The 27,940-nt window shown below is 54.3% G+C and overlaps 2 protein-coding genes across 3 annotated transcripts; both read left to right on the top strand.

The window, feature by feature from the left end:
* Positions 1 to 5,945: 5,945 nt before the first annotated feature.
* Positions 5,946 to 15,488, top strand: CDR2L (cerebellar degeneration related protein 2 like; the record flags this gene model as incomplete). The annotated part of the gene is made up of 5 exons (XM_079724614.1): positions 5,946 to 6,024; positions 12,303 to 12,415; positions 12,724 to 12,872; positions 13,458 to 13,625; positions 14,597 to 15,488. The coding sequence occupies 5 exons, from the start codon at positions 5,946 to 5,948 to the stop codon at positions 15,486 to 15,488; spliced, it is 1,401 nt and encodes a 466-aa protein (XP_079580740.1).
* Positions 15,489 to 19,688: 4,200 nt separating this feature from the next.
* On the top strand, positions 19,689 to 26,860 carry MRPL58 (mitochondrial ribosomal protein L58; the record flags this gene model as incomplete). Of its 2 annotated transcripts, none has more annotated exons than XM_079726013.1 (6): positions 19,689 to 19,793; positions 22,867 to 22,903; positions 25,262 to 25,321; positions 25,903 to 25,985; positions 26,078 to 26,247; positions 26,522 to 26,860. In XM_079726013.1, 6 exons carry the CDS (start codon positions 19,695 to 19,697, stop codon positions 26,604 to 26,606), a joined length of 534 nt encoding a protein of 177 aa, XP_079582139.1. In that variant the 3' UTR covers positions 26,607 to 26,860. The 2 variants fall into 2 exon arrangements, with proteins under 2 accessions (XP_079582139.1, XP_079582138.1); XM_079726012.1 differs by having other exon boundaries at positions 19,695 to 19,880.
* Positions 26,861 to 27,940: the final 1,080 nt, after the last annotated feature.

Here is a 27,940-nt window from a genome sequence, read left to right as displayed (position 1 = left end):
CATCTCAGTAAATGGCATCTCCCAGGTTCTCAAATGAGAAATCCAGTGTCAGCCTGATGCTTCCCCTCTTGTCAACCCCTCCTCCAGTCCATCACCAAGACCCGATGATGTTATCCCCCAGACGTATACATCATAAGTTCTACCTCCCTCATCTCTGCCGCCCTCACCTTTGCCAGGGCCCCCACCATCTCCTGTCTACCTCAACCACCACTCCTGCCTCCCCTAATCTATTCTCTGCAGAACAGCCTGAGGAATTGTAAACTGCAGCTCACAACGCTCCCCCACTGAAAACACCTCGGAGCGCATTGTTAGGGTCAATTCTCTCTGGGTCCCACTGTGACCTCCAAGGCCCTGCATGACCTGGGCCCTGCTCCCCCTCCTCCGAGCCCCCAGGTTCCACCCACACTGGTCTTCCTTTATTTCCTCAGACCCTCTAAGCTCTTTCTTCCCGGGATCTCTGTACAAGTTGTTCCTTCTGACTGAGACATCCTCCTCCCACTCTTCACGTGCCTGTCCCCTTCTCATGCTTTAGGGTCCTATCTTAAAAGTCTCTTTCCCTGAGAGATTTCCCATCCCCAGCTGTTGTTAGTTCATCCTTCAGTGTGTTTCCTAAAACTTTTACCACCATCTTAAATGTTTTTGCCTTTTTGCTTGATTTAGGTCTGCCTCTCCTACTGAGATGCAAGCTTCATGAGAGCCGGGGCTGGGTCTGTCTTGTTCTCTACATCCCCAGCACCTAGCACTGGCCTAGCACACAGTGAATAACTGAATGAAGAGAACTCCTGGGCGATCACAGAAGATGGAGCCACTTTGGGAATCCACTTCAGTCAATAGGAAAGGCACATTTTCACCCACTGTTTTTCAGATTCATTTTTAGTGCCTTTAGGAGCCTTTCAGGTAGGGCAAGTGGATCTGTCCTGGGGTGGAGATGGATAAAGAAGGAGGGTCAAGGAATATGATTCTGCCACTGGTTTTAGAGCATCCATTTGTTCCTTCATCAGGCACCTGCTATGTGCCAGCTGGAGTCCCTGCCCTCAAGAAGCTTTTAGTCTGCTGGGAGCCAGATGGATCCCATACAGTGGACCGAGTTCTGTGTTGCAGTGGGAGCCCAGGCAGCCAGCAGTGAGCAAATGTGCCTGGAGCTTCTCCACAGTTCTCTTAGGCCTGTGTCTCAGGCCTTGACTGCAGGCCTGACCTTCCCCCGTGACCCCCCAACAGGAAGGTAAAGTCCCTGGACAGTCTCCCCAGCATCCCCGTCAGGAGCCCCACCAGAAGAGGGGTAGTGACAGGCAAGGAGTGGATCCTCCAGGTAAAAAAAGTTACAATAATAATGATCCTAAGAGCAAACACTGAATAGTGTTCATATGGTCCAGTCACTCTTCTAAGCCCTTGGCCTGTGTTAACTCAGACCAAGAGTTTATAGCCCCTCCCAACAACCCCATGAGGAGGTATCAAAGGAGGAAAAGTAAGAATGACCCCACAGGAGGGACACCCTCAGCATAAGCATCCTAAAGGTCACTGCTGATGACAGGCCTGGAGGGTTTAAACTGCAGGGATTTGGGGTAGACACACAGAAGCACTTCCTGACCACAAGGACTTGTGAGACTCTAACATAATTCCCCTTTCAGAACAGACATTATCTGGGACACACTCCGATGGTGTACGGGGGAAGGGGGGTTGGACACCAGATGACCTCACTCATTGAAATGTACTGAGTGCCTTTCCCCGCCAGGCGCTGACCTCAGAAGGGTGGAGGGGACAGATGGGGCGAAATCATTCAGTGCAATGTAAGCCCAGCGCTAAAATCACGGGTGTGGGGATAGGGAGGGTAACGCGGCCTGCAGGGGTGGGAGCACCCAAGATGCGCAGCGTGTGGTGTCAGTGGATACCCTGACGGCCCAGAGGCGCGGGCTGGGCACCCTGCCCCTCCCCCAGGGTGACTCGTGTGACTGGGAGCGCCGGGACCCTCTAACGTCAGTGCTGACTGCACACGCGCCGTCATTTCCGGTGGGCTGGGCTGGGCTGGGGGTGGAGGGGGCAGCGCTCACGCTCTTGGGGAGGGCGGTTACATCTTCAAGTCCCGGATCCTAGCTCTCCGGGGTTCCGCACCTGTGCTCTGGTCCCAAATCCAGCATCTGGGCTTGCATTTCTCGGGAGCTCGGGTGAGAGCTCGGGGAGCGCTCCTGGTCGCCCGAGTGTGAAACTGACCCCAGGGGAATCATAGTGCCCAAGGCTGAGGGAACATCGAATCCACCGAGGCTCTGACCATCAGCATCGAGTCTTGATGCCCCTGACAAGGAACACCACGAAATAGGTCTGCCTGACACGCAGGTGAGGTACCAGGCTCTGTGGGTTACCAAGGTCGGGTAGTTTATACTTCCCACCCCTGGGCTTGACTCTGCCCTGCTTAGAGGAAAGGCCAGAAATGGATCCCAGGACGTGTTGGCTGGTAGCTCAGGGAAGCTGAGGAATTTCCTTCTTCAAAGGTAGATCTGATTTTCCTCCTCATGGCGTAGTTTAGAAAATGCCAGGTCTGCCCTGAAGGCACTGGGAGTGGTCCCACTGGGCAGCACTGATGAACCAACCCAGGGGGTTCAAGTGAACCTACCCAGGCAAAGGGCCCAGCACAGGCCTGGCAGGCAGCAGGCACCACACCCCTCAGCCACCCCAGCCTCTACCCTCTGTCCCCTGCAGAGGGGACAGGGAGGCTCCACCAACCTGGCAGAGTTGGTTGCCCAGCTTCAACTCACTCCCACCCCACATCAGCCTCATGAGATCCAGGGACTCCAGCCTGAATCACTCCACCCTGTGTTCAGGCAGCAGTAAGAATTCAGCCTTTGTGACATTTATTTATCCCTGCCAGGCAGTGCTCCTGTGGTTGGGGCAGGGAGCGGGTGTCCACAGGAAGGGAGGGTATTTGGGTCATGCTGAGGGTGTGGTCAGCATGGTAAAGGCCAAAAGCTGAGAGATGACTCAGGAGCTGAATGTTTTCAAACATGGGGGTCTTCTAAGTCATCGCTGAAACCATCCTTAGCTGTAGGGGTTGGCGGTGACTTTTCAGGTTGAAGGGTCGCCTTTCATTGCTATCATCCTCACTGCACAGGACGTGGCCCTCAGCCCTTTGCCTCTGCTCTCCTCTGGGGACTCCTTAAACTCCCTGGCTCCTGTGGGTACATTTCCACACAGCTGCAGAATGAAGAAATGAACGCATGGGAAGGGATTTGGCGGTTTGGGAATGTGACCAGATCACTGTGGAACAGCCACCCAACGTGTTTGTCCCTTAGATTCATTTTGTCCCCATCTCAATAAATGACGTCACTGTCACCCAGTTACTGAAGCCAGACGTCTAAGGCATCACTCTGATTCTTCAGTCAATTCATCTGCACATCTTAGTTCTACAACTCAAATATTTCTCATCTCGCTCCATTTCCACTACCACCAGCCCTGCCCATGCCACCGTTACCTCCCTTCTAGATGATTGCAAAAGCCTCCAAACTGGTCTTCTTGCTTCCACCCTTGCTCCCCTCCAATCCATGCTCCAAAATTGCTAGTGATATTTCACAACTGAAAACTGAAAGCCTTTTATTGGTTCTCTCTGTCTACTTGGGAACAAAAAAAAAATCCCAACTCCTTCCCATGGCCCTAACTCCAGTTCATCTGTCTTCTATCCTCTCCACTCCAGCTATGCTGGGCTTCCATCAGTTTCTAATATATGTCGAGCTCTTAGGGTCTTTGATCTTGCTGTCTCCTCTGCCTGGAACACACTCCCCCCAGAGCTTGGCATGGCTGGCACCATCTTATCCTTTAGGTATCAGCTTAGATGTCACCTTCTAAGGGAAGTCTTTCCTGAACCTTCCCCCAGACTCTCTCACAGAAGCCTGTTGATTTCCTTCACAGCACATTGCAGGTTTGTAATCATTTATTTATCCCCACTAGAATGTAAGCTACACAAGAGCAGAAACTGCCTGTGTCTTAGCCATAGGGTGTTTTTTTCCTTCTTCTTGAGTAAACTATTCTATTAAAGTATAACATTCAGAGAAGTGCACGAAAGTATACAGGTCAATGATTTTCACAAATGAGCACACCTGTGTGTAACCAACACCCAGCCCAGGAAATAAAACACTTCTGGCCCCTCAGAGTTCCCCCACATGTCTCCCCAAGGCCAAATACTATCCTGATTATATTTGTTTTGCCAATTTTGAACTTTATGTAAATGGAATCCTGACCCCCAAAGACATCCACAACCGAATCCCCAGAATCTTTGAATATGTTACTTCGCATGGCAAAAGGAATTTTGCAGATGTGGTTAAATTAAGGATCTTGAGATGGGGAAATTATGCTGGATTATCCAGGTGGGCCCAATGTAATCACAGGGTCTTTAAAAGTGGAAGAAGGAGGCAGGACAAGTCAGAGTGATCCAGTGTGAGAAGGATCACCTGCTGTTGATGGCGTTCAAGATGGAAAAAGGGAGTCATGAGCCATGCAGTGTGGGCAGCCTCTCTAGAAGTTGGAAGAGGCAAGGAAAGAGACCCTTCCCTAGAGCCTCCAGAAGGGAACAAAGCCTTGCAAACAACTAGATTTCTTCAAGAGCCATGTCAATCTTCTAACTTACAGAACTGTAAGATAATAAGTATGTGTTGTTTCAAGCCACTAAATTTGGGTAATTTGTTACAGAAACAACCGTGACTCCCTCTCAAGAAGTTCAACAACTTGTCACATGTTGATTGGGTCACTTTGGTCATTTGTGAAGTGCTTGGTCAAGTCTTTTACCCACTTTTCTACTGGGCTGTTTTTCTTTTTCTTGTGGATTCGCAGGTGTTCTTTCTATATTCTGGATACAAGTCCTTTGTTTGATGTATTTGCCACATATATTCAGAGTCGGTTGTACTCAGGGTGCTTCAACAGTACCAGCACATGGTGGGGCCTAATAAAAGTGAGTTACATGTATACTTGAGTCTGAAAACTCCTTTAAGGAAAGAATGCTCGGATAAGTGACACATATAGTTTAATGGGTATACTTGGGTATAGGATATGAATCCCAGGGAGAGGGAAACAGGACCTTAAAGGGAAAGGCCCAGAATGCAGGTAACAGTCAAAGTTCACCACTCCTGGAGTGAGGTTTCAGGCCACAGGCATTTAAACACAATTTCTTAAAGGTAATTTTTGATTAATTTTCATTCATTCAAAGAGTGTCCATGGAAGGTAGCAGGTCAGCCTGCTCTAGGCACTGAAGAGCCAACTGTGAACAAGATCGACAAGATCCTTGCTTTCAGGAGATCTACGGGGAGAGAGAGACAACAATAGGTAAACAAAATAAAATGATTTTAGACATTGAGATGTAAACTGGAGTCGGCAGTAAAGGGAAGGTGGGGTTGATTCAGCAGCAGCCGAACCTCGACGCTGCGGAGATACCGCCCTCGGCCCCGCCTCTAGTTTTGCATACGTCTCCTGATTGGCCATCGGCGGCTGGCCCCACCCCCGCGGAGCGGGCGGCTCGGGAAGCGCGGGGCTGACCTCGCCAAGATGCAGCGGCGGCTCCTGGTGTCGCCGGGCGGGTGGGGGGCAGGGCCGGCCGCAGTCGGGCAGGGGGCGCCCGCCGCGGCACCCGCTCGCTCCTAGCGCCCCAGACCTGCCGGCCGGGCTTGGGCCCTCCTTGCCGCCGTCCCGCCCGCCGTCCCCGCCCCTCCACCCTTTGTGCAGCCGCCGCCCGGTGCCCCGGGCTCTGCAGGACCCCAGCCGGGCCAATCCGCGGCAGCGAGCCAGCCCCGTGTGGGCGCCAGGCCGGCGGCCGATGGCGAGGGGGCGCGGCGCGGGCGGGGGCACTGCAGCCCTAGTCCGCGACGCGGGAGGCTCGGCCCGCCTCCGCCGCATTGTCCCGGGCCCCGCGCCCCGGCCCTGAGCCGCGCCGCCGCAGCGCCCAATTACAGCCCGCCGCCTGCGGGGCCATGCGGAGGGCCGCCAGGATGGAGGATTTCACCGCAGAGGAAGAGGAGCCCTGGTACGACCAGCAGGACCTGGAGCAGGGTGAGCAAAGGGGGCGGGAAAGCGGGGTGCGCCCCGCGACCCCTGTCCGCTTCTCCATTGTTGGGCGGTATCACCCCGGGGTGGGCTGGGCTGCACCCGGCGTGCCGGACTGAGAGAGGAGATGCGTCTGGAGAATGGGGACGTGGAGAGAGGGGGCGCTGCCCGGGAAGACCCGAACCAGACGCGTGGAGACCTGCAAAAATGGGGGGAGCGGTCTTCCTCTTTGCCCGAACAACAGGGGCATACTTCACCCAGTTCGCCCACCCCATCTTAGAGGCAGGAACTGCCCAGGTGCCCCGGGTATTGTTGGAGGGGGTGGTCTGAGAGTACTGGCTGGAAGTCTTTGGAGGTCAGGAGGTGGCTCCTTGGTTATGTTTTGCTGAGAGGGGTTTTGGGGGGCCGAGGGGGGAGGAAGTTATCCCCATTCCAAATCCAGCGGCACACTTCCTTGCCAGGATTCCTGAGCTCCTAGAAAGTTTCCCCAACTCCCTTCCCCTCTACCCAGGGAGGTGATGGGGGTGCCGGCACCTTGCCGATGGAGAAGCGGAGGCTACTAGGAGTCCAATCTGCCCTTCAGAGGGAGGAGTCCCCTGGTCCTTCCCCTGCTGGCCTTCTCCCAAATGGCTCAAGGTTTGGAGGGGATCAGATTTGGGGATTCTGAGCAGTGCCCCAGATCAGAGCCTGAGTAAACAGGGACTCACTTTCCCCCCTCTCCCATCTGAGGGCAGAGAGGGCGACTGCAAGGGGGTTGATGAGGTGGCCGAGGTGACGTCACTCCAAGTAGGGGGCGGGGCTGTTAGGACAGGAAGGAGGAGGAGGCCTAAGAGGGTGGGGGCCAGGGCCTGCTGGAGTGAGATCAAATCCAGCCTCTCCTCCCAAGAAAAGTGCCTCATTCTTGGATGGTCAGAATTGGAGGGGCTAGGAAACATGTTCTAGAAGTGACCACAGTCACCCAGCAAGCCTGGTGGGTGTGGACACAGTCTGGTTCAGTGTGTGCAGACACCCTCTGCTCTGGGTCTGCATTCATGGGGCTCAGACGCCTGCCTTTGCCCTCATGTGAGGCATCTAGCCAGATCCTGGAGGCTTTGTTTTCCGGCCCTGACCCACATCCCCACGTGGCCACATTTGCTGGTAGATGAGGCGCTGCCCTTGTGTTCAGGACAGTGGGTTAATCAGAGCCTCTGGGGGACCAGTGTAGGACGGGGGTGGTGCTGGGCTGGACCACGCCTCTGTGTCCCAGAGGCTACCCTCAGCCTCCCTGCCTGGAGTGAAATGCCCAGTCCTGGCTGCAACAACCCCCTTCCCCATCCTGGGCAACTACCCCCAAAACCTCACATTACACAAACACATATCAGGCTCCACTTAAGTGTCAGACACGATCCTGGGAGCTGGGAGTAGTCCCAGCCCTGGCCTCCTGGGTGCACCTGAGTAGGTGGAGTTGGGCTTGTAACTGAGTGGGGATGATAGGATGCGGTGAGAGGGCTTCATGGAAGAGGCGGGCCTAGAAGGAAAGGTTGGAAGCTGAATGCCTGGGAAGATGGCCTCCTTGGAGGCAGATGCTGATGTTGTTGCTGTCTCATTTCATTCCCGCGCTCCTAAAGAAGTCTCTGGCACTGTGCCCGGCCCAGATGTGGGAGGAAGGAGCTAGGGAGTAGGGGTGGGAGATGTGCTGCATCCGGAGAGGGAGAGAGATGTCGAGATTCCAGCTGGGCCGGGCAGCCATGCTTTGGGTCCGGGGTCGGGAATGGGACCCACAGGCCCCTGCTTTTCTGGCCTTACTGGTCTGCAGCAGTCAGCCTTGCCTCGTAACCTGAATAGCAGCCAGAGCCCAGGAACGAGGAGGGAAACGAGAAGTGAGACAGTCTCAGAAGAAACTGGAGCTTTCCACCAGAAGCCAAACGTCTGCTTGCCGTGGGCCAGGTGCTGTGCTGAGCGTGGGATGTGATCTCCACCCTCGCAGTCTCCACAGTCCAGCAGAGGAGGCAGAAATGGGATCAGACTAGCACCTGTGACGGAGCGACAGGGGTTCTGCAGCAGTGAGCCCCTGCGGACAGTGAGAACAGGAGTGAGGGCCTTCTGCTGTGAGACGCGTAAAGGTTTACACACCCCTCCGAGCCAGAGGGTGAAGAGGACCCTCCCACCCCGCCCCGGCAGAGGAAGGCAGGCCGGTAGTCTAAGTGGAGGGGGTGCTTGTACCGAGGCACAGAGCCATGCGAAAAGACCACGCATGACTGCAAAGTAGGAATTATCTGGAGTGCCGGGGTGGGGGTCGGAGGAGGTCCCAGGCACTGCTGCTGCGGCACCCCACGGGGACCGGCACGGAGGGCTGGATGGTGGGGTGAACGCGGGCCAAAGGCCAGACACGTGGGGGATCGGGTGCCTGTTCCTTCCCCCTTCCCCACACCCGCTCCCCAAATTCTCTCCCGCCCAGCTGCCCCCAAGTTGCCTCTGAGTGTCCCAGGACATGGTTTTTCTCAGCTAGCCCCAACTCCCCCGAGGACGGGCCCCAACTTTACTTTCAGATGCTTGGCCATCAACCGCCTGTTTGACTTTGATGTTGTTCCGTCCCAGTGGAGGCAAGCATCTGGGACAAACAGGGTCCTCCTTTCTCACAGTGTTCCCTCTGCCCACTGCCACGAGCACCTGTAAAAATAGAAAAAACCATTAATTATTAAGCGCTGGCACTCTCTCTCTGCCTGCCTCCCTCCCCCGCCTTGGACGAGGTGTGGCCGGCCCTGTGGGCACCTCTTTCCAGGCTGAGAGATGACTGCTGAGTCACAGAATTGAGGTCCTGGGCTCCTGACCTTGAGTCTCAGCCTCAGGGGAGAGCTCTGACATGGCGAGGGGAGGGAGCTGACCGGACCCCAATTCTGTGGACCCAGGGCTCCTGACATTGGTGCCCGGAGGCTGTGAACGGGACCCCTGCAGCCCTGCCAGGTGGTAGCTGGCCTCCTTCTGCCCCCTTTATCTTTGTCTTTTCTTCCCTATGTCTGTCCTCTGTCCTTTTCCTACCTCTCTTCTCTGGAGTCTAGGGGGTCCCGCCCTGACCCCAACCAGGGGGGGCAGTAGGATTTCAGGATTTCTTTTCAAAGACATCCCCTCGGCTCCCAGCCATTCTCTCTAGGGCTCTGGGGCATTGCTCCTGGGCAACACCTCTGCTGGCATTCAGAGGGCAAAACTGCTGCAGCCCACTGCAGGAGACCGCAGAAAATGCTGGGGTCCAGGCAGGGGAGATGCCAGTTCAGACTCAGTACCTTCCCTGGCCTGGTCCAGTGTAACCATTAATCTGGCTGTGACAGGCTGTTTATTACTCCAGATTCCACTTCTGGCTTAGCCACCTCCCCCGTTCTCCCACTCCCAGGACTCCCTCCCCCTCTGGTCCAGAGGGAGCTGCACCCTCCCCGAAGCCGAAGCCGTGCCCAGCCCTCATCTAGCTGGTGTCCTTTCCCCAGCACTTGGCTCCACTCAGTCCCCTGCGCTGCAGCTTCTAGACTTCTCTCATGATCCCTCCTGGCAGCTCGGACCAGCTTAGCTTGCACTATGATCCCATTTTCCCTGAGACAGTCTCTGAGATTCTCCCCAAGCCTCTTCTACTGTGTTCCCTTCCTCCGCATCTCGGAACCCCGGTCACATTCGCTGCCTTCAATATCCCCAGTTTACAGTATGACTTGCAGTATGACAGCTGCCCCAGCCCACCCCGCTGGCAGCAGGAGTACACACACAGCTCAGATGCTCACCTGGAAAGAAGAACATAAAGTGCAGTTGTTCTTGGCCTTTCCTCACTCTGCCTCTGACCTTGGACTCAAGGTTAAGTTTCAGGGGCTTCATGCAGGCCACCCACAGAGCCTGTCCTCCCACGCCAGTGCAGGAGGTAGCATCCCTAGCAGTGGCCTCGTCACAGACGACCTGACAGTTCCCAAGGGTAAAAAAAAGTTAGTGTGACCGTCTGTTCTTTTTCATGTATACATGAATTACTTGATAGCCTTTGTGGATGAGCCAAATGTCCGCCATCCCATTACAGAGAGCAGGAAGCTGGCGTGCCTCCCTCGTCATGAACTAGGGGTGGTCTTGCTGAATTTCCACCAAACACACAACATAAGTTGATCTGACCTCCTCTTTTTTTTTTTTTTTTTTTTGCGGTATGTGGGCCTCTCACCGTTGTGGCCTCTCCCGTTGCGGAGCACAGGCTCCAGACGCGCAGGCTCAGCGGCCATGGCTCATGGGCCCAGCCACTCTGCAGCATGTGGGATCTTCCCAGACCGGGGCACGAACCCATATGCCCTGCATCGGCAGGTGGACTCTCAACCACTGCGCCACCAGGGAAGCCCCTGACCTCCTCTTTGAGACCACAATCTGATCCTAGGCTTCCCTTAGACATATATGTATATATTTAAATATAAATAATAATATATTTACAAACATTAACTTTTGTTTCTTTTTAAAATTTTTATTGGCGTTTAGTTGATTTACAATGTTGTGTTAGTTTCTGCTCTACAACAAAGTGAATCAGTTATACATGTACGTATATCTACTCTTTTTTAGATTCTTTTCCCATATAGGTCATTACAGAGTATTGCGCAGAGTTCCCTGTGCTCTACAGTAGGTCCTTATTAGTTATCTATTTTATATATTACCCTTTGCTTCTAAAAGGAGTTAGGCCTATGTATGGGGAAATATCCACCCCAAATGTCTAGGTACCTCGCCCAACTTCAGACCCACTGAGAGACATTTTAGGAATTCCAGCACCTGCCATTCCCTTCTAACCCCTCCCCCTCCCCATGATACAGCCCCCTAAAGACAGGCCAGATTCCCTCCCGACCTCTCTAATAGGTGTTCATTTACCTTTGGCTGGGATTGGGGAGAGGAGGTTCCGGTCCCACAGGGTACAAGAATTGGGGCTACTGGGGGAAGAGGTTGGTTTTGCTGCCCAGGGAAAGGAGAAGGTTTTGGAGAGGGGCGTGTGTCACTAGGACCAAATGGTACCCAATCGGGGTGAGGAGATGTGAATTCTGCTTCCAATGTGGCTGTAACCCAGGTGATGAAACCTCGGGTAGGTTATTCTTTCCTCTCCAACCTGTCATCCATAGAATAAGGAGGTTGGGCCAGAGCTTTTTTTTTTAATATTTATTTTTATTGCACCATTTTTTACTTTCCTGTTTTCTCTCTTTTTTTTAAATATATATATTTATTTATTTATTGGCTGCGTTGGGTCTTCGTTGCTGCGCGCAAGCTTTCTCCAGTTGCAAGCGGGGCCTACTCTTTGTTGTGGTACGCGGGCTTCTCATTGCGGTGGCTCCTCTTGCTGCGGAACACAGGCTCTAGGTGCACGGGCTTCAGTAGTTGTGGCACACGGGCTCAGAAGTTGTCGCTCGCGGACTCTAGAGCACAGGCTCAGTAGTTGTGGCACGTGGACTTAGTTGCTCCGGGGCATGTGGGATCTTCCCAGACAAGGGATCGAACCTGTGTCCCCTGCATTGGCAGGCGGATTAACCACTGTGCCACCCGGGAAGTCCTGGGCCAAAGAGCCTTGAAGCCGTGTCCAGTTCTAACACCCAGCAAGCCCTTCTGCCCCTCCCCCTCTCAGTGAGCTCCAGCCGCCCTTCCAAACCCAACTCCAAGGCTGCTCATTGCCTGAGATTCCCACTGTCCCCTGCGTGAACTCTCCCTTACCTGTCATCCCAGGGCACTTTGCCCCTATGTCTGATGATGCTCTTGTCACATTCCACTCACTCATTCTTTCAAAAAAGATTTCTTATTCACTTGCTCTGTGCCAGTTACTGTTCTAGGTCCTAGAAATATCAGTGACCGAAACAGGCAAAATCCCCGCCCTGTAAGCTTACGATTTAGTCAAGGGAGACGAACAAGATAAGGGTACAGATTGTTTGGTAAATTCGGTGGTGATATGAGCTCAGGAGAAAAATGAAGCAGGGAGGGAGTGGGGCGTGGGAGAGGGTGCAGTTTTGAGGTCAGTGAGGTCAATGTCTGAGGAAGGCCTCCTGGAGAAGGTGACATTAAAGGCAGAGAGGGGTGAGCCCTGGGAGTGTCTTGGGAGAGGACATTCCAGGCAGAAGTGACAGCCAATGCACAGGCTTAGCTTGTGGCTTACATCCCCTTCCAGGCCTGGAGTCTCCCCAGGGGTGGCCCCTGGGTCCTGGTTCTCTCAGGGTCCCCAGAGGCCCAGCCCAGAATGAATGCTCAGAACAGGAATGGCGGGGGGTCCTCCAACTTCATTCTCAGCTGCTCATATTCCTCTCACCCTCTGCCCCCTCCCCCCCAAGACTTGCACTTAGCTGCGGAGCTGGGGAAGACGCTGCTGGAGAGGAACAAGGAGCTGGAGCAGTCTCTGCAGCAGATGTACGCCACCAACGAGGAGCAAGTGCAGGAGATTGAGGTGAGGGGCCACACGGGCCCTGCACAGGCTCCGCCACCCATCAAGGACCCCTTGGCCCGTGTGTACCTTTGTGCAGCTTAAGAAAAGGTGCCCTCTTAGCAGGCCCAGCCTTGGCCCAACAGCCTTGTGCAGTTCACAACCTGCACAACTGTCCTAGGCAGCCCTATTGCACCACCACCTTGACACCTCCCTCTGCTGCAGACGAATACCCCAAAGCAAACCTGTTCCAGGAAGTGGGAGGGGGGCCCAGGCGGAGACATTTTCCCCAACACAGTTCTGAAAGGATACTCACCCACCCCCACCCCCAGTACCTGACCAAACAGCTGGACACGCTGCGGCACGTGAATGAGCAGCACGCCAAAGTGTACGAACAGCTGGACTTGGCGGCCCGAGACCTGGAGCTGACCAACCAGAAGCTGGTGCTGGAGAGTAAGGCTGCCCAGCAGAAGATCCATGGGTGAGGGCTGGGTGGAGGGCTGGGAGCCGGGGGCTGGGGATGGCCAAGGAGAGGCCCAGGGCTGGGTGTACATGTGTGCGTATTGACCAGTGGGTGTGACTCAGGCTCCTTCTTTCGGAAGCCCAGGTCTGGGAACCTGGGGTGGTAGTGAGTTTGCCCTTGTCGATTTGGGCTGGCTTAACATTCAGGACACAAACCTTCTTCAAGCACGAGCTACACACCAGGCTCTGTTTTAGGCACTGGGGAATACAGTGATGGGGATGCAAAGACACTGTCCCGCCCTCTGGGAGGGAAGGCAGACACGTAAATATTTTATTGCAGTGCAGGGCGATAAGTGATTAGATGCGTGTACAAGGAACCGAGGAGACACGGAGGAGAAATGGTCAGCTCGGCCGGGGAGGTGGGGGAAAAGAGTGGGTCCTTGGTCATACAAGGAGTTCCCCGTCTGACCTCACCACTAGGCAGCATGGCTCAAGGTCACCTGTTTGTCCCCCACCCCCAAGTCCCCCTAGGGCTGCAGTGAGGAGGCCTGGCCCCGTCCCCTTAAAGTCCCTCCCGTGCGTGTGTCCCCCACCCCAACCCCAGGCTGACGGAGACCATCGAGCGCCTGCAGACCCAGGTGGAGGAGCTGCAGGCCCAGGTGGAGCAGCTGCGGGACCTAGAGCACCTGCGAGTGCGGCGGGAGAAGAAGCGGGAGCGCCGGCGCACCATCCACACCTTCCCCTGCCTCAAGGAGCTGTGCGCCAGCCCCCGGTAGGTGAGGGTGCCACTCGAGGGCAGAAGCCCGGACCCTGGACCTTGTCTCCGAGTGCCCGGGGCTGCCAACCACGGCAGGGAAGGGAAGGGAGGCGAGGCGCCAGGCGACAGGTGGGAAGGAGAGCTGCCGCATTGTCCAGGCTATTGGAGGGGCTGCTCCTGTTGCTAACGACAGTCAGCAGGTGGCGCCTGTGAGCACTGGCCATGTGCCCACCACTCGGCTCAGTGATTTAATTCTCACGGCAGTACTGTAAGGTGTGGTTTATCGTCCCCACTACCCAGAGGAGGAAATTGAAACTCCGAGATCATGTGTCTTATCCAAGGTCACCTGTTTGTTTAGTAGGCCAGAATTCTCACCCAGGAGGGGTTAACAACTATACCTTTCAGTTCTCAGTAAGTCTTTTGAATAGGATGACTTCCTAATGTAAGAATACTATACACACGGTGTATTTAGTGGGTGTTTCAATAAAGGTCCTGGCAGGAGACAGATAGCCTCCGCCCACAGTAACTGAGGAGTGCTTAATAAAGAGGTGTGGGCAAGGTGCAGGGAAACCAGGGGGACACTGCAGCACCCTGGGGTGGCAGTAGCAAGGAGCTGTTACCATCCTGAGGCCTGAAGGGACCAGGAGAAGGGAGGTTACTGGAACCTAGAAGGCAGGGAGAGCGCTGTCTGGCCTGCAGTAAACAGGGAAGGAGCCCAGAGGGAGACATTCCCCGTGACCTCCCTCTGCCCCCATCCCCCTGGCCCTCCTGCCAGTGCCTCCCATTGGCTGAACCCAAGAGAGGGCCAGGAAACCTGGCGGAAGCTAAGGGCAACCTCCCAGAGCAGAGGGCAGGGGGAGGAAGGCCGAGAGCGACTCTAGGTGGGGCAGCCTATCCAACCCCGTCAGGTAGAGAGATGCGGCTGGGCTCCCGGGGCCTTGGCCTTGCCCACTGCCCTCTGCCCACCTGCCCCTGCTCCCTCCCAGGTGCGAGGATGCCTTCCGCCTGCACAGTTCCTCCCTGGAGCTGGGCCCGCGGCCGCTGGAGCAGGAGAACGAGCGGCTGCAGACCTTGGTGGGAGTGCTGCGCTCCCAGGTGAGCCAGGAGCGGCAGCGCCAGCAGCGGGCTGAGCGCGAGTACGCGGCGGTGCTCCAGGAGTACTCGGAGCTGGAGCGGCAGCTGTGCGAGATGGAGGGCTGCCGCCTCCGCGTGCAGGAGCTGGAGGCCGAGCTGCTGGAGCTGCAGCAGATGAAGCAGGCGAAGACCTACTTGCTGGGCCGGGAGGACCACCTGGCCGAGGCCCTGCTGGCGCCCCTCACCCAGGCGCCTGAAGCCGACGACCCCCAGCCGGGCAGCGGGGACGACTCGGGCACCCAGGACGGGGTCTCCTCTCCGGCCGCGTCCCCGGGCCACACTGTGCGCAAGAGCTGCAGCGACACGGCGCTCAACGCCATCGTGGCCAAAGACCCGGCCAGCCGGCACATGGGCAGCCTCACTCTGCACGCCAACAGCGTGCGCAAGCGGGGCATGTCCATCCTGCGCGAGGTGGACGAGCAGTACCACGCGCTGCTGGAGAAGTACGAGGAGCTGCTGAGCAAGTGCCGGCAGCACGGGGCGGGGGTGCGGCACGCGGGCGTGCAAACCTCGCGGCCCGTCTCCCGGGACAGCTCATGGAAGGACCTGCGGGGCAGCGAGGAGGGCCAGGGGGAGGCCAAGGCGGGCGAGAAGAGCCTGAGCCAGCACGTGGAGGCCGTGGACAAGCGGCTGGAGCAGAGCCAGCCCGAGTACAAGGCGCTCTTCAAGGAGATCTTCTCCAGGATCCAGAAGACCAAGGCCGACATCAACGCCACCAAAGTCAAGACGCACAGCAGCAAGTGAAGGTTCCCCGGCCGGTGGCCTCCCCCAGGATCAGGCCGTGGGGTCCCTCTTACCTGGGCTGTGCAGCCTCTCGTGAGAGAGGGAGCCCTTTAGCAGCAATACACCCCAGAGGGAGGCTGCTCTCTGACCCAGGGAGCATGCGGGGGACACCCGTTCCCTGCTGACGGGGGAGGCTGTCAACACCTCTTGCCTCCCAGGACCCTCCACCACCCCGCGCCAGCCCAAAGGCGCAGCCGAGAGTCTGCAAGCCAAATGTCCCCACTCCCCGCTCTCCCAGCCCCCACTCCCTGACCCTGGGCCTTGCTCTCAGATTTGTGGCCAGGCTTCTGAAAGCCATTCTGGACCAGTTGGCTTTTTTTTTTCAAAGTTCTCTTTATTATTTTTTTTTTTTTGAGAGATTTTTTTTGCAAGGCAGGGTCTCCCTGACCCCTCACCACAACTGGAAACACTTGAAGGGGGACCCCAGAGCCAGCTGTTGCAGGTTCCAGGGGTCTCCTGGACCACCCACTGCTTCTCCAGCTGTGACACACTGTCATTCCCTTAGCACCAGCTGTCCCACCTCGAGGGTCCTGACCAGGTCAGAGACGGCCCCTGCCACGCAGAGCAGAAAGCCTGAGCCAGGCCCGAGTGGCCCGACTCCAGCCCTGGTGAGGGCAGGCTTCTCCCTGGAGATCCTCAGCCCACTGCAGATCTGTAGCCAATCAACTCAGAGCCAGCCTCCCCGGGTTCCAGCCCTGGAAATGCCTTCTGGGTATCAAGCCTTCCAGGGGTCTGGGCAGTGGGAGCCCCCTATCTCTGCATGCCTCCTCTGACTCACCGAGCTTGGCCTCTGCCTGTCCCCATCTCAGGGACCATGATGTGTCTCATTCACTCCCGTGCTCCCCCCAGGCCCACCCCACCGCAGGTCATGCCTGCCACCCCCAGAATGTCCTGGATGTGTGCCACCCGCCCATGGTCCCAGCATCCCCCCTGCCCCCCTTTACTGGGACCCGCCCAAGAGTCACCCCACACTGGGCAGTATTGAAATGGGACCAGATGGGGAACGTCTCCTCCTTCCCATACAATGCCTGCTTTTGAGGACCCAGCTGGGTCAGGGGTTTAATCTTTTGTTAAGGCTTCAGCTAAGAACTTCAGCTAAGAGATGCCCAGGTCCCCAGTTTGCCCTGAGAAACTCTTTAGGGCTCCCAGTTCCTTCTTCCTGAGACCCTAAGAAATCAGAGGAGCCATACAACGCAGTGGAAGTCAGTAGCCCCGGCCTCTGTGCTGGGAGCCCAGTGGGGAACCTTCATGCCTTATTTGTTTCTAAGGGGTAAAGGGGTTTTCTTAACAAGCCTGCCCAACCTCCCTGGAGGCTCCACCCTGCTTTCCGGGCGGCACTGTGATGAGAGTTGTCAGCTGGTCCTTCCAGTCACACATCTTGGAACCTTTGGTCCGTTGGAGCTGGGCAGCTCCCAGCCATCCGTGCGTCTCCGGCATCTAGGGTGGAGGGGGTGGGGTGGGATGGGACGGGTGGGGGAAGGGCTTCTGCCTGTTTGCTCCCCAGTTCTGTAGCTGCTGACCAGCGTCATCTTTGAAGTATACATGAGAGAAATATATTTACAAATGCTTTATTCTCTTCTTTAATAAAAAACGCACCAGTAATCTAAAGCCAGAAATGGAGCCATGGTCCTGTCTCCATGCATCTCATACACCTGCCTCCCATCACATGGCTATCTATGGGGGGGAGGGGCACAGCTTGAGCTTCACCACCCCCGTGACTGGCAGCCTAACAGCTCTAAATAGCAAGCTCTTGGAAGTTTCCGTATTTGTTGAGTACCAGCTAGGCTGGTCACGTTGCCTTGCAGGGTACCCCGTGGGGTGGACCCTCCTTGCTGTACTGATTTTGAAATCCCTCCTCCCAACCCACACCTGCTTTGTGGTTCACCAGCTTTGTTGCTCTGCGGCATGTGGGATCTTCTGGGACCAGGGCTCGAACCTGTGTCCCCTGCATTGGCAGGCGGATTCTTAACCACTGCGCCAACAGGGAAGCCTTCCTTTGCCTTTTAAATCACCCTTGCCCTCAGCAACCTCATGAGGCAGTGGTTAAAATCTCTGTTTTACTGATGGGGATCCTGAGCCTTAGAGGTTAAGTTAGTAATTCAAAATCACATAGAAATAGTCGAACCCAGACCTGATCAATCCCACTGTGTGATACTGCACGTTCCCTACCTCCAGGTAATGTTGAGTTTTAAGAGCCACTCTGACCTAGGGCACTCCAGAAAAGAAGAAAGGAAAATCCTGTGGACCCCCTCTACATGGGGGTGGTACCCCAACTCACAGCTATAGAGAAGCCTGGGGTCTGCAAGCTCCTCAGCTACCAGAAATGGCTTGATGATCCTTTATCTTTTCTTCCCCTCTTCTCGCCCCTAGGCATGTCCCCTTCCTGAAGCACGCATTCAACCTATGGAGAACCAGAGAAGGGAAGAAGGCTGGCCTCAGCCTTCAGTGCCACCTTTTTAAGGGAACAGGTGGCACCTCTCAGGACTGTTTCTCCCAGAAGGGCCTCTATTCTGGATGGTTCATGGCAGCAGCAGGTGAAAGGAGCTTGCCAGCTGCTCCTCTATCCACCACAGGGTAGCTTGTTCCATTCTCTCCTCTACCCCCTCCTCTCCCAGAATCCAGGCCACCAGATGGCCTGAGCAGGCTGTGTTTATTTGGGGCCATGGAAACCTACAGCTTCCTTTTCCTATCACTCTGGGTCAGGCGCAGAGCTGGAGCCCAGCCTCAGAGCAGTGATGCCATGGGATGGTGGTTTTATTCGTAATCCCTGAGCCGTCAACCTGGGCAAGTCCCTGGCTTTGCTCCCCTGAGCAGCTTTTTCCAGTCACCATGGAGACGCCTCTGTTCCCTCTGAGGTCATGGGATTAAGTCAGACAGGGAGGGTCCCAGGAGACTCCCCTTAAAGCCTAGAGCCCCAAAAGCGCATGTCAATTGCCATTCCCTTCCTAGTCTGGGTTTGCAAAGCCAGTGCTTGGGAAGTATTGTTTTCCCTCCTTAAGAATTTGCCTTTATCAATGGGGCTAAGATGGTAAAGCCTTGACTTGATGACAATCTCCTGTTTCAAACAGCCACATTCCCAGGGGCATGTTTTTCTAGGTAATTGTGCTTTTCCTAAAAATAGAACCCGCCATTAAGAAATAACCACTAGTATTACTAATAAGCACTAACATTTATTGAGCTGTTTTCGTTTACCACACTGCCTCTCGACAAAGCAACTTAGCTAATATTTACCTGTTTCCAAACACTGCTTGCTCTATTTTAAACCTTTCTCAGAGTTAGAACTTCGCAGTTTTCAAGTTCATTTTTTAACAACCCTGTAAAAAGGGCTCTGCTTAGCCTGTCTGTGGCTGTCTGAATCTCTACCTACTTCCCCATCCTCCCCTTATCTCCTGGCTTGGAGAAACTGCCATCAAGCTCCACAAAGCAGGCGGGCTGGGGCAGGTGTCCACTTTCTAAAGTATTTCTTTCTCTACCTGCCCGCCTCTCCTCCATCCTGGTATTTGTCCTACAGAGCCTTCACACAGGTGCTCAGCAGGGATTTGCTTTTAGGCTGCCTTATGAATGAGCCTGAAGTTACTAAAACTCAGCTCTGGCGGAACTCAACTTTCAAAAACACCTTCCCAAAGAATCCCTTTTATCAATATTTATTGAGTACCCATGACGTGCCAGGTTCTGGGTACTGGGGATCCAGCAATGAGCCAGTGCCCTCCTGGAGGTGATTACATTCCGGCTGGGAGACAGGCTACAGACACAAAAATAAGATTGAGCGATGTGAAAGAAAAAAAAAAAGTGGCAAAGAGTAAAGGGGATGGAGATGAACCTGGGCATGCCTCGCTGATGTTGTGAGATTTGGGGGAACACAGGTCCAAGAAGGCACAGACCGAAAGGGGGAAAAGTGGCATTCTTTTCACCAGGAGGCTCCCTTGAGAGCTCGCTGTCTGGCCAACGTCTTCCCCATCGCAGCAGATGCCCTCAAAGCACCAACCAGGCCTCCTGAAGGCGGCCGACCAGAAGCCTCTAATAAGCTCCGCGCGAGAGGAACGCCGGGAGCTCGCTTCCTCTCCATGGGAGGCGCTAAAGGTCTAGCGGAACCAAAGTATCGAGGGAAGAGCGAGCCCACGGACCGCGGAAGAGAGCGCCCACCGGAAGCGGCCCCGAGACCCGAAGATGGCGGCCGTACGGTGGCTGCGCTGGGGCCTGAACCGAGCCGAATCCTGGCTGCTCCCGCCGCCCGCGCGCTGCCCCCACCGGTCTCTGAACAAACAGGTAGAGGGCACCGAATTCCAGAGCATCTACAGTCTGGACAAGCTCTACCCCAAATCGCGGGGCTCGGACACCGCCTGGAGGGTTCCGGTGAGCCGGGAGGGCCGGACGGAAGGGGCGTTCCCTGGACTCTGCTGGGTGACGTCGAGCAGCCGGGGCCCCATTGGCCGGGCGTGCTGCTAATCTAAGAGACGGACGCGCTCAAACATGGCGGTCGCCGCGGGAGGAAGCTGGTTGCCCGAGCAACCGGGGGACTGGGGCGGCTGGGCGGTTGGCGGCACCCTGTGTGGCTCGAGGTGTGCCGGCGCCGGGAGAGCATGCTGGCTATGCTTCTTACAAGACCACCAGCTTTTCCGCATTCATTCCCCGTCCCTCAGGCCCAAATTCTCGTCCCAAGGGAAAAGTGCCCTCCACAGAGGACAATTAAGGCAGGAAGCTGCCAAGTAGCTCCCTTTTGGAGCCTTTTAGTAAGTGACGTGGTCCTTAGCCTCTAGTAACCCCAGCACTCCTGAGGAAACAGGGCTTCTGGTTCGTTGCCTCAGGATACCTTTATTGACAGCCCGCTGTGTGCAGGCGCTGTATCAGGGCCCGGAGCAGGAGAGTTTGGACCCACCCAGTTCTATGGAGTTTCCACCTACAGGATTGGAAGAGAGCGTTCATTCATTCACTTATTCATTCATTCACTCACTTAACAAACTTCTGTTGAAAGCATGGTGTATACACGATGCTAGGCATGGGGACAGAGTAGTGAACAAAACACAAAAATCCTAATGCTAGTGGAGCTTATCTGCTTAATGGTGGGAGACAGGCAATGAATAAAATCAGTAACATAGAGTATGTGATAAGTACTTCGGAGAAAATAAAGTCCGGAAGGGAGAAGGAGTGCTAAGGTAGGGGGTGGGGTTGCAGTTGTAAGTAGGCTGGCCCGAGGAGGCCTCTGAGAAGGTGATGCTTGAGTAAAGACTCGGGAGAAACAAGGCAGCAGCGAGCTGTGAGAAGAGCGGGGAGAGGAGCATCCCTGCGGAGGGAACAGCAGGTGCCACCCCCCTCAAGGCAGTAGCATGTTCCGCTGGTTCCAGGAACAGCAAGCAGGCCAGTGTGGCTGAGCAGGGGGGTCAGATATGAAGCTGAAGGGGAGAAGGCTGGGGGGAGGCCTTTGTATAGGGCTTACGGGCCTTTAGTTTTGCCCTGAATGTGATGGAGGCAGAAGAGCGGAATGATCCAACTTAGTTTTACAAAAATCACTGTTCTAGAGAAGAGATTGCAGAATGGCAAGAACAGGAAGACCAGTGAGGAGATTGCAATAATATAGGCAAGAGATGATAAGCAGGGTGGAAGCAATGGGAGTCATGAGAATTGGTCAGGTTCTAGATTAATTTTGAAGGGAAAGCCTGCAGGATTTGCTAATGGATTTTCCCTGAGAAGTGAGATTAAGAGAGGAATTGAGGTCTAGGGCCTTGAGTAATGGAAGGATTGTGTTGCCATTAATGGAGACGACGGAATGGTAATAGCATTCGTTTGTTTGTTCATGCATTCAACAAAAAGGTTCTCGTGCACCTACTGTGTCAGACCCTGTTTCAAGCATTGCAGATACCACCACGATAAAACAGAGTTCCCACTTCATGGAGCTTATGTTCTAGCGGAAGGAGCAGACAGTAAACAAATGGGGAAAACATATCAGAGAGCGAGAAGTAATGAATAGACCAGAGTGCTTTGATGTGATAGCCAGGGAGCTACTTCAGGTTGTTAGGAAGGGAGATCCTCTGTGAGGAGGTTTGAGGCATCTGTTAGGCTCGAGAGAGGAGACCTCGAATAGCAGTTGGCTTTACCTCAGGAAAGAGGTTTGAATTTGAGCCAGAAGGTTGGGAGTCATCAACAAAGATTTTTTTTTAATTTGGTGGCGCCCAGCTTGTGGGATTTTAGTTCCCGCACCAGGGATCGAATCAGGGGCCCCAGCAGTGAAAGCACTGAGTCCTAACCACTGGACCGCCAGGGAATTCCCAAAGGTGGCATTTTCAAAGGAGATGGATGGAATGTTCTAGGGAAAGAGAGAAGAGGAAGGATTTCAGGACATTTCAGAGTTTTTAAAGGTTGCAAAGAGCAAGCAAAGGAGAGTGAGAAAGTCACTGGGAGGTAAGAGGAAACTGGAGAGGCCAGCTCAGAAGGAGGGGAAGAGCGTGCTTCAAGGAGGGCGCAGCCCAGGGTCTTCTACGATGCGGAGGTGGAGTAGGATGAGATTTCACCCCCAGATAATTCTAAGATGAAAAGGGATGAAGGGACTTCCCTGGCGGTCCAGTGGTTAAGACTCCGAGCTTCCAGTGCAGCGCGCGCGGGTTTGATCCCTGGTGGGGGAACTAAGATCCCACATGCAGTGCAGCGGTGGGGGGGGCCGGGGCCCCGGGGCCCCCACCCTCCCCCCCCGCAAAAACGGGGTGGTGGGTGATGAACGCAGCCAGAGCAGGGACAGATGAAGACACTTCGAGCGTGGGGGGCCAGAAGAGCCTCAGAGTGGGTGGTGTTTGCACCGGGCCTGTGGATGTGAGGATTTAAGGCTTCGGAAGAACAACTCGGGAGAGACGTGAAGGTGAGAGGCCCCTGGGGTGAGTAGGTCTGCTTGACACAGACCCTCAAGGCACATGTGCTAGTCACTGTTGAAGGCAGACAGCCTCACACGCGAGCTTCCCGTGGTCTGGGGAGGAACAGGGGACCCATGGTTTGTTGCTCCAGGTTGGCAGAGGGTGTTCCTTTTGGAGTTGGCCTGATGTACATGTACTGTGGCACCTTCCCTCCCCTGGGCACTGGTAGTCCCCGACACTAGGTAAGTGGAGTCAGGGGGCAGCGGCAGGGAAGGCTGGAGACGTCAGTTCTGTTTTCCTGGAGGAGTGTTTCTGAGGCAGTACCTCTGGAGTCTGGGGAAGATGTTTCTGTCATCCTGATACGATTTTGCTGCAGACCTGAAAATAGTTGTATTACATTCATGTCGTGGCTTTACATAATTTCTGCTTTGTTGCCCTGGACCAGTTAGGAGTCGCCCAGTAGGTAATATTTATTTGACACTGTATATGTTACCTTACAGGGTGATGCAGAGCAAGCCAGCTACGACATTCCTATAGGTGAGTAGTTTGGGTTTATAAAAAATCAGTCATTTCCTCTACCCGTCACACATTCCTTCCAGGTCTCTCCAAACCAACGAAAGTAGAGAAACTGTCCGGGGTTACAAAAGCAGTGTCCTTTCAGCATTGTTGAGAATAGAAAGGAAAAAAAAAGGGATGAGGCAGCCACTGCAGAGTGCTGTGCAGTGCAGAGCACGAACAGAGAGCTCCTGATGGTCTTGTGACGTGGAACAGTCTTTACGATAGATGGATTGATTGTTATTTGAAAAAAGTAAGGTACGGAAGCATCTATATAGTGAGCTGCCTTTTGTGTTTTACTTATATATATCTGAAAGACACATTTCTGGATGTACACATAGATCTGAGAGGATGTGGAGGACCCTGGATACAGGGACTGCCATGGGGAGGGGAGGGGAAAGGACAAACTTGGGAACTTGGTGGCTGGGGAACAGGAGTGGGGACTTCTCCCTGTAAACCATTTGCATAACTTCATAATTTTGTGCCCATCAAGCCTGAGGCGTGGCCTGTAAAGAAACAAGCAACCCTCCTGAGATTCAGAGAGTTTCTGGCGCCCACAGACAGTGAGAGAAGAGCAGCCAAAGGTGCCGGCTCCTGGTGGCCCTTGCTCAGGGTGACCCTGAAACAAGGAGGCCAGGTGACCACAGTCTAAAGCAGAGGAGCCGGCGTCCTGCTGCTGCTCAGCAGTTTGAGGCCGGCAGCTGTGCCCTGAGGCAGGAGGAGGCCGAGAACCAGAGAGAAGAGAGGCTGTCTCCTGACAGCCTCGGGGGGGACGGGCCGGCAGTGGGAATGGCCGAGTGGCCGCTCCTCACCTGGCTCTGCTCGTGTTCTCTGAGAGGGGCCCCGTGCCTGGCTGGCCTGTACGGATGCAGACAAGGCCACCAGCCCCGGGGTAGAAGCGCCCCCCCTCCCCCCGCGGAACCACACGAATTCCTCACCTGTTCAGAAAAATGAGTTCATTTGATTTTTCAAAGGGCCTCTCAGAAGCCATCTGGCGAGGTCACCGCTGCCCGCTGAGGCCGGCCCTCCACCACCACGGGGCCGCACTTCCTCGCCCCCCAAAGCTCCTGCAGCTCGCCACCCAGTCTTCTGGAACTTTCCCACTGCTGTGCCTTCCCGGCTTCCCTCAGATACTACGAGGCTGCTTTTCATGAATTACAAAAATAGAAGGAAGAAACCTCATTGTACAGATCCAAAACAGACCAGCCAAGACCCAGAGAAGCGGTGGGAGTTTGTGGAGGTCACAAAGTCAGTCAGTGCTGAGCTGGTGTTAGAAGACGGGGCTCCCAGCTCCAAATGGAGCGCTCATTCACCCAGCAGGTGTTTTCATCCACTGACCGCGACCGAGGCCCGGGGGTGCACGCGCAACTCACGAGGAATGAGACCCACCTCCCCTCTGGGGAGTCCACATCCACCTCATTTCAAAATACAACATTAAACTCAGTTTGTCCCTTAGCTTGAGCTTTTGAAAGAGTCCTTGCTTTATTATTTTTTTTAATAAGGCTTTTTGTGTGTGTGTGTGGCTGCTTTGGGTTTTTGTTGCTGCACGCATACTTTCTCTAGTTGCAGCAAGTGGGCTACTCTTTGTTGCGGTGCGCAGTGACGCGGTGGCTTCTCCTGTTGCAGAGCACGGGCTCTAGGTTTGTGGGCTTCAGTAGTTGTGGCACGCAGGCTCAGCAGTTGTGGTGCACGGGCTTAGTTGCTCCGCGGCATGTGGTTTCTTCCCGGACCAGGGTTCGATCCTGTGTCCCTTGCATTGGCAGGTGGATTCTTAACCACTGCACCACCAGGGAAGCCCAAGAGTCCTTGGACTTAAAACAAACAAACAGCAAAAAGTGAGGGCAGTCAGATCTAGTGGAACGTACTAGACCAGAAGCAGACAACCTGGGTTGTATTTTTTTTTTTTTTTTTTCTTTTCTTTTTTTTTTTTTTTTTTGCGGTATGCGGGCCTCTCACTGTTGGGGCCTCTCCTGTTGCGGAACACAGGCTCCGGACGCGCAGGCTCAGCGGCCATGACTCACGGGCCAAGCCGCTCCGCGGCATGTGGGATCTTCCCGGACCGGGGCACGAACCCGTGTCCCCTGCATCGGCAGGCGGACGTTCAACCACTGCGCCATCAGGGAAGCCCTGGGTTGTATTTTTAACTCCTCTGCCCTCTGTGTGGCCTTTGGAGACTCTTGATTTTAGTTTTGACATTTGTAGATAATCTCTGACTTTACTGATCTGAATGTTACGTCATTGAAAGAGAGAGGAATAGGGATACTGACGTTGATGGTAAATTAGCGGTTTGCATGTTTTGCCCTGTGATAATATTTTGTTGGTGTGTGTTCTGTTTTTCAGATCGCTTGACGATATCTTATTGTCGGAGTAGTGGTCCTGGGGGCCAGAATGTTAACAAAGGTACAACAGTGCCTTGTTTTCTTTCACTTTAAAACTTTGCTGAGAGACAGACTTGAGGACTTCTGTGTTTACATTCATGTGGCAATGAAGGGATTTTTTTTTCAGAAGCTTAAATACCGCCAGTTTATATAATAATCCTCTTTATTCTTTTGAATGTGGTCTGATTCTCAGACTCTCAGTTGTGGGTTGCTAGGACTAGGATTGGCTTGGGAGTCTAAGCAAAGGGAAGTCACGGTGTGAGTTGGCAGCCAGCTCCAAGAACAGTTTTCCTTCATTCTTATGGACCCCCTCCCTGCTCCTCCGCCCCCCCCCCACATTATTTTCAGAACCCAATACATTGTAAGAGAAAGAAAGCACTAGGCATTTTGTTCCTGGAAGTTTATTTTTGTCTGGATGTGCCTCACTATCTTTGCAGGCTCATTCCACAGCCCAGTTTGTATCCCCGAGTTCACACAAGATAGAAACAGCCCCGGGTGGGTGTCTCACCTCCCTGTGGTTCAGAATCCGGTGGTCACCAGCCACCCGGGCGCTGAGCCTGCCCGAGCGTCTCAGTGACCCATGCCCCCTCCCTTTATTTACAGTAAATTCCAAGGCTGAAGTCAGGTTCCACCTGGCCAGCGCCGAGTGGATTGCAGAGCCTGTACGGCAGAAGATGGCGGTCACGGTAACCACGGGCCCCTTCCTTTTCTCTTTAACCCTCAGTCACTTTTAAGCCTTTACTCTGTAGAACTCTGGTTTTGCCTTTGTTCTCCGCAGCACAAAAATAAGATCAACAGGGCAGGAGAGTTGATCCTTACCTCTGAATGCAGCCGCTATCAGTTCCGAAATCTGGCAGATTGCCTACAGAAAATTCGAGACATGATTACTGAGGCCAGCCAGCCAGCCAAGGAGCCATCCAGAGAAGATGCTGTACTTCAGAAAATCAGGTACTGGAAAATCCCCTGAGCTTCTGTAAACCAATTCGTGTGGACAAGGGGCTACACAGGGAAGAAAGGAGGCACGGTGAAGCCCACAACCTGCCAGCAGGCAGGTGGACAAGCTCCGGGAATGGGAGAGACTCGGACCCGGAGTGGAGGCTCCTGGGCCGGCGCCTGCTGCCTCGGCTGCTCTGCTTCCCGCTCAGCTGCCAGCTCCTCTCACCACTTTGATAACCACTGATTTGGGGCATCTGGGCATAATTGTGTTTTTCTTTGTTTTCAGGATAGAAAACATGAATCGGGAAAGGCTGAGAAAAAAGAGAATAAATTCTGCCATAAAGACAAGCAGGAGGGTAGATGTGGACTGAAATCATCCCCTCGAGCTGGCAAAGACTCTCTTTAGGGGTCCAGGCAGCTGCCACCGAGGGAGCTTTAACACCATCAGGAGACGCGTGTGTTGTTTGTTGTCAGTGCTTGTCTGTAACGTTGGAACCATCTCAGGAATGTTCATCTGGAATGAGGGTTGTAGGCACTGGTTGCAGAGGTCTTTATAGGCAGTTACCATGTTGTCAAACCTCTATTATCCATTTGATATATCAGTTGCAATAAAGTTCTAAACTCAGTGGGCTTCTGCTTCTCAGAATGCTTCAGAACAGAATTCCTCCCTTTTCTCTCAGTTGAAATCTGCCTAATAATTATTGGCTGGCGCTGACTGTACAGCCCGGGGGGAGCACAGAGGGATGAGCCCTTCGGGAACACAAGGGCAGAAGGGCTGAGACAGGTGCGTGGGCATCAGAACTGGGCCTGGAGACAGGGCTAGAATATTAATCAGTAGAGAGCCGGGAGGACATGCCAGTTGAAGGGAACAATGTGAATAAAGGAGACCAGAGAAAAGGCTGGGGTGGAGGAGATGGTGAGGAATCCATCTGAATGGGGGATTTGTCCAGCTCGTGAGAGGTGAGTCTGGAGAGGGAGATAGAAGTTCAAGGTGCAGGGTCTCGAGTTCAAATTGAGGAATTTAGATTTTTTTTTCTTTTTTAAAATTTTCTTTTTTTAAATTTATTTTTGGCTGCGTTGGGTCTTCATTGCAGGGCGCGGGCTTCTCACTGCGGTGGCTTCTGTTGTTGCGGAGCGCGGGCTCTAGGGCACAGGCTCAGTAGTTGTGGCGCACGGGGTTAGTTGCTCCATGGCATGTGGGATCTTCCCGGACCAGGGCTTGAACCCGTGTCCCCTGCATTAACAGGCAGAGTCTTAACCACCGTGCCACCAGGGGAGTCCCGATAAATTACTTTTTTTTTTTTTTTTTATAAATTTTATTTTATTTGTTTATTATTTTTGGCTGCGTTGGGTCTTCATTGCTGTACATAGGCTTTCTCTAGTTGGGGTGAGCGGGGGCTACTCTTCGTTGCGGTGCGCAGGCTTCTCATTGCGGTGTCTTCTCTTGTTGTGGAACACAGGCTCTAGGCATGTGGGCTTCAGTAGTTGTGGCTCACAGGCTCTAGAGCGCAGGCTCAGCAGTTGTGGCGCACGGGCCCAGCCGCTCCGTGGCATGTGGGATCCTCCTGGACCAGGGCTTGAACCCGTGTTCCCTGCATTGGCAGGCGGACTCCCAACCACTGCGCCACCAGGGAAGTCCCGATAAATGACTCTTATGTAAAACAAAAGATGTGGAAGATAGGGTCCCTGTCCTCAAGGGACTCAG

The sequence above is a fragment of the Hyperoodon ampullatus genome, assembly GCF_949752795.1.
Source record: "Hyperoodon ampullatus genome assembly, chromosome: 19".
NCBI lineage: Eukaryota > Metazoa > Chordata > Mammalia > Artiodactyla > Ziphiidae > Hyperoodon > Hyperoodon ampullatus.
Note: the sequence above shows the minus strand (reverse complement) of the source record. Positions and strands in the feature narration are given on the sequence as shown.